The following is a 9,653-nucleotide window of genomic DNA, read 5'->3' as shown; positions in this document are numbered from 1 at the left end:
TGTATTATATCTAATAAACATAAGTTCTAGGCTGTGTTTACATATATGCAAAGTGAATGTGTTTGAAACCGCATCCAATTCGCTCTCGATGGAGCCGGTACACACATTTCTGGGGCTGACGAGGTGGTGTTTCAAAAAGGGTCCTGTGCATTTCTGGGTCTGGTTCAGGTGCAAATTCAGCAGTGAAGGTCAGGCAGTGATGTTGGACGAGAAGGCCTGGCTCGCAGTCTCCACTCTAATGCCGTGTACACACGGTTGGATTTTCCGAAGGAAAATGTTAGATGGGAGCTTGTTGTCTGAAATTCCGACCGTGTGTAGGCTCCATCGGACAATTTCCAACACACAAAATTTAAGATCTGGATCCCAAATTTTCCGACAACAAAATCCGTTGTCGGAAATTCCGATCGTGTGTACACAATTCCGACGCACAAAGTTCCACGCATGTTCGGAATCAAGCAGAAGAGCCACACTGGCTATTGAACTTCATTTTTCTCGGCTTGTCGTACGTGTTGTACGTCACCGCGTTCTTGATGTTTGGAATTTCCGACAACATTTGTGTGACCGTGTGTATGCAAGACAAGTTTGAGCCAACATCCGTCGGAAAAAAAAACATGGATTTTGTTGTTTGAATGCGCGATCGTGTGTACGCGGCATTATTCATCCCAAAGGTATTCCATCGGGTTGAGGTCAGGACTCTGTGCAGGCCAGTCAAGTTCCTCTACCCCAAACTCGCTCATCCATGTCTTTATGGACCTTGCTGTGTGCACTGGTCCAAATCATTTGGTGGAGGGGGGATTATGGTGTGGGGTTGTTTTTCAGGGGTTGGGCTTGTCCCCTTAGTTCCAGTGAAGGGAACTCTTACGGTGTCAGCATACCAAGACATTTTAGACAATTTCATGCTCCCAACTTTGTGGGAACAGTTTGGGGATTACCCCTTCCTGTTCCAACATTACTGCACACCAGTGCACAAAGCAAGGTCCATAAAGACATGGATGAGCGAGTTTGGGGTGTAGGAACTTGACTGGCCTGCACAGAGTCCTGACCTCAACCCGCTAGAACACCTTTAGGATGAATTAGAGCAGAGACTGTGAGCCAGGTCTTCTCATCCAACATCAATACCAGACCTTACAAATGCGCTTTTGGAAGAATGGTCAAACATTCCCATAGACACACTCCTAAACCTTGTGGACGGCCTTCCCAGAAGAGTTGAAGCTGTTATAGCTGCAAAGGGTGGGCCAACTCAATACCGTGTTTCCCCGAAAATAAGCCCTACCCAGAAAATAAGACCTAGTTTAAAATGCTTGTGAAATCCTATAATCTACTCTATTACAGTAGTATATAATGTACGATGTGTGTGCTTCTGTAATATAATTGCAGGGAAAAGAGCTCCGGTGGGTCACAGAAGAGCAGAACGACGCTATAATGAAGGTATTTGGCACAATTATATTACAGATACACACACATTGTACATTATATACTACTTTAATAGAGTGGAATATAGGATTTACAAGCATTTTAACTTGGTTCACACTGGGGATTCCTGTCAGGCAGGGAGAGAGAGAGGGGGAGAGAAGACAGCACATTACATGGTAAGACCTACCCCGAAAATAAGCCCTACTGTGTCTTTTGTTGCCAAAATTAATATAAGACCCGGGCTTATTTTCGGGGAAACACGTTATTGAACCCTACGGACTAAGACTGGGATGCCATTAAAGTTCATGTGTGTGTGTAAAGCCAGGTGTCCCAATACTTTTGCTTATATAGTGTATTTGAGGCTGTGGATTGCAGTCCGATGTCCTGTGCATTTCGGTTCTCCGGTTCAGGTGTGATACAGGTGCAAATTTTTCCCTGAATTCGCACCTGAACCGGACCCAAAAATGCACAAGACCCTTTTCAAAACCACACTGAAGCCACCACCGGACATGTGTGTACCGGCTCCATTGAAAGCCGGTCACACTCACATGTTATGCGAATTGGATACGGTTAAAAACACATCCAATTGGCATATATGTGAACCCAGCCTTAGAGTATATACACTTACTCCCATGATTTACTCCACCCAGCCACTGTAACCACTTGGACTACTTCTCACCCTTGTCCTCACTGCCCATCAATTCAGAACAAGCTTCCTATGGGGTGCCTATGTCTGGAAGAAGGGATCTAGCTTAGATCCTTAAATCCAGCATTGTCACCACAGGAGCCACTAATACCCAGTGCCATCTTAATAGCATCATGGGCCCCTGGGCAAAGTAATGCATTGGGGCCCCAACAATGAAGATGGTGACCTGCAGCGTGCTACATGTGCCGTGGCAAACAGTGGGCATGGCTAAATTATGCTACATATTGGGCGCGGCTTTTTAGGCTGATTAGAACTTTTAGGGCTCTTTCACACTGACGATCCGTATGTCCGTTTTTCATACTTCCATTTTCGGATGAAAAACGGACATACATGTATCCCTATGGAGCGTCGGATGTCAGCGGTGACATGTTCGCTAACTTTCGACCCGCTCCGATCCGAAAAGTGTAACGGAGGAAAACCCTACTTTTCCATCCGTTTTCGGATCGGATCGGGTGACGAAGGACACTACGGTCCGTCATCATCCGATCCCCCATAGGGGAGAGCGGCGCTCTGACAGGTCCGTCGCTGCACAGTGTGTAGAGACAGACCTGTCATCTTCCTGCTCAGCGGGGACCAGCGGAGCGATCCCCACTGAGCAAGCATGTGAAAAAGCCCTTAGTTCGATTTTTGACCTATTTTTTTAAAACATTTTTTAAAAATAATTGTTTACATTTTTTTTTCATAAGGCTGTTTGTTGTTGGTGAGATATCAGGGGTGTAAAAAGACCCCAGGAGTTTAACTTTTGATACAATGAAAGGGACTGAGGAAACATATTTCCCAGTTGGGAATGAGTTGGTGCCGGGAACTAAAGGGATCTTGGGGGACTCTGAGGGAGGAAAAGGGATTGAAAAGGCTCTAAGGCAGGGGTAGGAAACCTTAGACAGATGGAGATCTACTTGAACATCACTGATGAAGTCAAAGATCACCGGGCACAGTGTCCTGTTGTTGGGGCCGGTTCACACCAGAATGTGGTGCCAGCGCATGCACTACTTTTTGTGCAGTCTGATGCGATTTGCAGGCAGGGCTGGATTTACATCTCAGGAGCCTATAGGCAGGGAATTCTGAAGCACCCCACCAAACAAAAATAAAAAGACAGTAAACAGGGTTAAGGAGTGTATGATGCTCAGAATGTAGGGTTAAGGAGGGTGTTGCTCTCAGAATGCAGGGATCAGGAGTGTCTTATGCTCAGAATTTAATATAAAAAATATAAATACCTATATGATATTATGTCATATTATATCTATAAGTAGAACAATTCCGTTATGTTAAGATGACAGATAAGAAGACAGCATTTTGCAGGAAAAAATGTTTTTGATAAAAAACACACTCAGTAGGACTCCATATAACATGGGAGGTCAATAACTGATAATAGATTTTCAAACATGCATCTCAAAAATGCTTGGGGCAAACATAAATCTATACTAAAAAAAATAAAAATATAGATATACTGTAGATATAAATGAAAAAAGTGGGGCAGACTTGATGGAGCACTTGGTCTTTTTTTCTGTCCTCACTCTTCTATGTGTCTGTGTGTCTAGATGTAATATTAAATGGTTAAAAACTACGAATACCTATTAATTGATTATTATTAATAATTAATAATGAGTTAATGACTTATTAAATGTTGGTATAATGATTGATGGGGTCAGTACTGAAGCTGCTTTATTGCTCTTGCTGTTTGCAGAACTTTTTTTTTTAACTAGTTTGACACCCCAATAATGAAACTGCTATTCTAAATCTATGATAGACATGCCTTGAAATTATTTTTTTATACTGATGAAAATATGGTGGAAAAAGGATATGGCGCAGGGATGCAAAGCTGGGGAATAATATGCCCAGTAATTTTAAACACATTAGGGAAGATTTAGGCTGCGTTCACATATATGCGAATTGGATGCGCTTTACACCGCATCCAATTTGCATGAGTCGGCATCGCACTGGTTTGAACAGAGTGATGGCTGGAAATAGGATGCAACTTGTCATGTGATTTGACCTGTCAAGTCGCTCTAATATGAACAGGGCTGACTGTTGACTGACTCGCTACCTCTTCTGAAAGTCTGTTCCAAGCCTTTCTAAGATTAGTGTAGAACTTTCTTTCATCTGGTTTTGAGGCCATGTCCCCGTGTTCTTAAACTTGGCTTCATATTGAAAATCCTGCCCTCCTGAACCTTATTCACCCCCTTTATGAGTTTGAAGGTTGTCATATCCATCCTTTCCCTTCTTTCCTCCAGACTGTAAGTTCCTGAAGTCTCTCCTGATATGTTTCATCCCTCAGAACTTTCACCATTTTGTTGTCCATCTCTGGATTCATTCTAGGGCAGGTTGGGGAGGTATAGGGCATGTTGGGGTGAAAGAGGGCAGGCTGGGGTGGTATAGGACAGTTTGGGGAGGTATAGGGCAGGTTGAGGTGATATAGGGCAGGTTGGGTGGTATATGGCAGTTTGGGGGGTATAGAACAGGTTGGGATGGTATAGGGCAGGTTGGAGAGGTATAGGGCAGTTTGGGGTGGTATAGGGCAGGTTGTGGTGGTATAGGGCAGGTTGTGGTGGTATAGGGCAGGTTGTGGTGGAATAGGGCAGGTTGGGAGGTATAGGGCAGGTTGGGGAGGTATAGGGCAGGTTGGGGAGGTATAGGGCAGTTTGCAGGAACTTACAGCATAGCTGCAGAGATGAAGACACTTGGTGCTGCTGTGTCTTCGCCTCTTCTCCTCATTCAGCCACGAGAGTGAATAAGGGTGTGGGAGGAGTAGAGGAGGCAGCCACACACCCCCAGCTCCGGCCCCCAACTGCAGCTGAAGGAGATATTGAAGATCCCCGAGGGTTAGCTTCACTGACTGGTTATAGGCAGCCTCCCTCGCACGGCTACATGTCCCGCTCTCACCGCACCGCTGCAGCTCTGCAAGTGCATACAATATAGTGCACTGTGTAGTGGCGGCCCCGGTGTCACCTTTCTGGCAGGTGTCACCCAATGCAGGCTGCACCCCACCTTGCCCCCCATATCAAGATGCCACTGCTTCTATTATCACTAGACATGAGCTGAGGAATTCTGAATACAACCAATACACCCACAGGAATTTTTATAAAGATAGAAATTGTTATTTCATTACAAATCTCATATATAAAACATTTGTGTTTTGATGCCTTCTGTCACATTCTCCATAACATAAAATAAATTAAAAATGGCGCCGGGATGGTGGGAAGTTGGGAACCCTTTATAATGGGGACAGCAAGTGTGTAAAATAGGGAGATACAAGACCCTGTCAGGGCAATTAATTCACCAGCATTAGACAAATACTGAAATGTCACTTTTGGGTGGCCTGACCCTTTAAGATCTATACTATACAGTTGATATATACATTTTTCAGACTATTTTACTAGTTCTAATCTTGATACCCATGTAGACAATTACAAGATTGATGCCAAATTTCAGTAAAACAAAAATTCAAATTTATTTCAAGTGAATATAATCAGACAAGATACAAAATGATTGTCATATATACGGTACATGTGATCCAATTCCAATGCCTTTGGACTGTATGTCTTGGTTGGTGCCACCTCCGCTGGGCCACATGCCGAGTTGAGTGCCAACCAGTGTTAATTTTTAATCTTTGTCTTTTGACTAAAATGCCATTTCAGTTTTAGTTGTATTTTAGCCATCTGAACTGTTTTAGTCAACTAAAATAGTGTTATTTTAGTCGACTAAATTACCACTGGTGCCAATGTCATCAGGTAAGCCTTCAAGTGCAGCTGGTCCTTGGGACAAAAGTGAACGGCCCAAAACCAGCCTTGTCTCAGCATCTGGCCAATCAGTAACGGTTGGGTCCGTACTCTGGGTACACCCCGACCTGAGATAAATGTTCCCCATATGTGCCACTCTGAGTTAAATGCTGCCCGTAAGCACCACCCTCAGATAAATGCTGCCCGTAAGCCCCACCTTGAGATAACTGCTGCCCATATATGTTTTGAGGTGACATGTAGCTCCCGAGTGGGGGATATATGGGGACATTAAATAATGCTGTATTGGGAGGGAAATCTGACAGGGAATTCCTGGCTTCAGAGGGTCTAGGCTGGGGAGACATTTGAGGTATCACATTGGGAGGGTAGACATCCCTCCGCTCCGCACAGGTGGAGCTTGAGTATGGGGAAGGCATGTAATTACGTAGAGAGAGTGCGAAGTTGGGGTAAAGCTGCAGAGGGTGTATGCTAGGAGGGGCCACCACATTAGGGGCCACACATGTTGTGTATGATGTTGGAAGGTTCCATAAGATATCTGGGAAAGTTGAGGCGGGATGTACACTAGGGGGCTGGGTTGGTCCTGAGGACTGAGCCTCTGCTTCTGCTCTGACCGCAGTATTTTCTATTGGAGGATGAGGGTTATGAAAAGTGGAAGGTCTGTAGGGATGTCCATCCAGGATATAAGGAGCCAGGTCATGAGGGTAGGCTTCCTGGTGGGTGACCGCCGTGTTCTGCAGCTTCATGGCTGCAGCGGGAATCCGGCTCACATTCACTATCCAGTAGTTGCCTTTACCATTCGGCTTCAACGGATCTTTCAGGATCTGCAAAAGAGGGAGAAGACGTTAGAGGCGTAAGCCAGCACAGCAGATTCACACAAATCTATTACAGGTCAGGGTAACAAAACCCTGTGACCTATTTGCAATGATCAGAAAAGTCATTTCTCAGAATCTACACCTATTTTTTTTTTTTACTTGGCTGCAGTATGTAGAGAACCTTAAGAGCCCATCACCGCCATCACATCCTAGGAGCAACAAGTCCTTACCTTTTGAAAGCAATCATTGGAGGAGAGGTTATGTCGAACAGAGTCCCTCCAGCCCTGATAATCCCCCTTGAAGAAAGGGAAGAGGTTGCTGATCTCATGTTCGATCTGCCAATAATAAAAAGTATAGTTGTAAGTGAATGAACATGACCATAAACCAAGATACATAATACCTCTTACATTATATAAGTATAACCAGGAGACCTGTACTGAGATACTTAGGAGGACATCACTGTAGATCTCCTATCCATTTGTGGTACAAGGCTTCCTAAATTAAGCATGTAGAAAGTGATGTCAGGGTATAGACAGAATACTTTGTCCATGCTTGTATTGAATTGGGGAGGCAGCTAGCACTTTCTTAAGTCTGGTGTTGGGAGCCAAATGTATGTATGTATGGGAGAAAGGGACATCAATGTCCTGGGGGGATTTTTGGGTTACCATTGAGATCCCGGCACAAAACTTGGAAAGAAAAGATGACCTGAAGGCAAAACTTTTTTTGGACATTGTGGATGGAGTGGAGATTTATTTATTTTTTTTGTGTCCCCATTGAGGAAATTTCTCTTTTCCCTTTCCTTCAAGTTAGATGAAACCTCCCCAAAGGGAGGCAAATCCCAAGTTAGACATTTGGCACAGGAACAATTGTCTTCATTGGAAGGCTTCCCCTGTTTTGTTGACAGCCCAATATTTTGGCTTTTCCAATCACTTTCTTACTTTGGGGGGTCTCAGGGTAAATCTCCCCAGCTGGGACACAGACAGCAATAAAGACTAAAATAAAATGCAAAATCACCCCTCTCTATAAAATCATTCACTATTACAAAACGTATTTCCACAAAGCACGGGCTAAGCCCAATAAGAGCAATAATAATGAAGGACTTAGCTGCACTGTCCTTACATATATTATTCACATATGTTCAATTTATTATATCAATTGTATTAGATGTATTCTCTAAACACAACATGAAAAAAGCAAATAAAAAAGGAAGTAAAAAATAAAGTAAAAATATTAAGAAAAAAATGTTTGAAAAAAGCACACACAAATGAAATTACATGAATAAAAAATACAAACAATAAAAATTTAAATAAACAACCCTTTTTTTCTCAATGTTTGTGATTCTATTATTTTTTTCTTTATATTTTCTTTCCGTATTTTGGAAAAAAAAGTTGGTGTAATTGAACAGCTGTGAATGATATATGTAAGGACAGCATAAGGCTTATTGCTCCATACAAAAACAACAAAAATCTGACCCACTTCATAAAAAAAAAGAAAAAAAAATTTGGCTTTTTTTATTTATATAAAAAATTTGAGGAGGAAATTAAAACATTTTTTTTCTGTAATTCAGCCTGTAGTCATGAGAGTTTTATATGCTGCAAATATCACAGGCAGCCATGGGCCTAAATTAAAAATAAAAAAATAACTAAAAAAATAAAACATTGACAATTCACCCAACTTCTTGAACTTCTATTTTTGATAAATATTGGTATAATTTTTTCAGCCTTCATAGGCACAGAAACAACTAAGTTTGTGCCGAAAATAAAGAATATCCCTCTGACAAATCCTTTATCTGAGCTAGTCTCAGTGTCACCCCCTCCCGCTGCCCTTAGCTGCCCTAAAGCCCCAAGAAGCCCCATAATGGAAGGTTGGTTACCTGTTTTAGTTTGAGCTTCTTCTTGGGGGAAGCCTGGATGACCAGGGCGATCATGGCCAAGTAGGAGTAGGGTGGTTTGGCGTAGCGTTGATAATTCTTCTTCTTGCTCTTTTTGCTCTTTTTGCTCTTCTTGCTCTTCTTGCTGAGCTGATCAGTGGTTTCTGGCTTTTTGGGGCCTCCGTTGGCCTCCCCAGGACAGTTCTCTACTTCGGCCAGGATCCTGTCTATGCTGTGTGGCTCAGGGACTTGGTTGTAGAGAGGGTCCCAGGAATGTTGTGGGCAATCCATGGCTTGTCAGGTGTGTTGTGTGTATGGGGGCAGCCAGGTATACATAGTGCTGGGATCCCCACCCTGGGCTTTATAGTGTAAATGCACCTGTAACCATAAGAGGCGACACCTCCCTTACTGCAGAGGGCCCCTCACCATCCATTCGAATACGTTTCCTGGAAGTTTCAGGGCTGAGATGTTGGGGGGGCATTGATATGTATATGTTGTGTTGACTATAAGCTGATGGAGCGTATATCGTAAGCTTATGGGGTGAATATTACGTTCATATACTAAAATGATCTCTTGTATATACAATTTTTTTTTTACCTGTGGATATAGATTTGTTTGTATATATTTTTATATCACATGTATAACTTAGATTTTTTTTAATAATTCAAAAATATATTTATTTTATCTTTAAATTTTCCTACATTTTGCATAAAATTTTAGACACATTTACCAATCTCAGAATGGCTTTTGTTAGGGTACATCGGGCATAAATAGCTTAATACTGCTTTTTATCCATCAGAACCACTCAGTGTCCAAACTTGAATTTGATGGTTTTATTATTCTAAATATTCTTACGACTTTCTTTTGGCTGTCAAAACAGTTTTATTTTATGTCTAATTTTTAAAATAATTTTATCCAGTTAACATTTACAAGTACATTGAGATTTAGAAGTAATTTTTATTTATTAAACTAACAATAACTTTGAAAGATATATTTGCTGAGGGATCTTATCTAAGGAGCACATACTGTGTTAAATTACAACTGCTTTTTTTTTAGCATAAATTTACATTTTCTTCTGTTTGTTTATTTCTTAATTGAAATCAGTGTTTTAAATTTGC

At 42.1% G+C, this 9,653-nt stretch overlaps 1 protein-coding gene across 1 annotated transcript; it reads right to left on the bottom strand.

The window, feature by feature from the left end:
* Positions 1-5,924: 5,924 nt before the first annotated feature.
* LOC141146114 (forkhead activin signal transducer 3-like) lies at positions 5,925-8,826 on the bottom strand. The gene is made up of 3 exons (XM_073632867.1): positions 8,539-8,826; positions 6,896-7,000; positions 5,925-6,674 (listed from the first exon to the last, which is right to left on the bottom strand). The coding sequence occupies exons 1-3, from the start codon at positions 8,824-8,826 to the stop codon at positions 5,925-5,927; spliced, it is 1,143 nt and encodes a 380-aa protein (XP_073488968.1).
* Positions 8,827-9,653: the final 827 nt, after the last annotated feature.

This window comes from Aquarana catesbeiana, linkage group LG05, assembly GCF_042186555.1.
Source record: "Aquarana catesbeiana isolate 2022-GZ linkage group LG05, ASM4218655v1, whole genome shotgun sequence".
NCBI lineage: Eukaryota > Metazoa > Chordata > Amphibia > Anura > Ranidae > Aquarana > Aquarana catesbeiana.
The sequence above is the reverse complement of the archived record's forward strand: the minus strand, read 5'-3'. Positions and strand labels throughout refer to the sequence as shown.

Bases quoted from the DNA above. Each gene is read 5' to 3' on its own strand.
- LOC141146114 (XM_073632867.1), bottom strand. From the start codon at position 8,826: ATGGATTGCCCACAACATTCCTGGGACCCTCTCTACAACCAAGTCCCT. The intron at 7,001-8,538 runs GTAACCAACCTT...TATTATTGGCAG, and splicing joins AGAAGCTCAAACTAAAACAG to ATCGAACATGAGATCAGCAA. The intron at 6,675-6,895 runs GTAAGGACTTGT...CCTCTTTTGCAG, and splicing joins CCAATGATTGCTTTCAAAAG to ATCCTGAAAGATCCGTTGAA.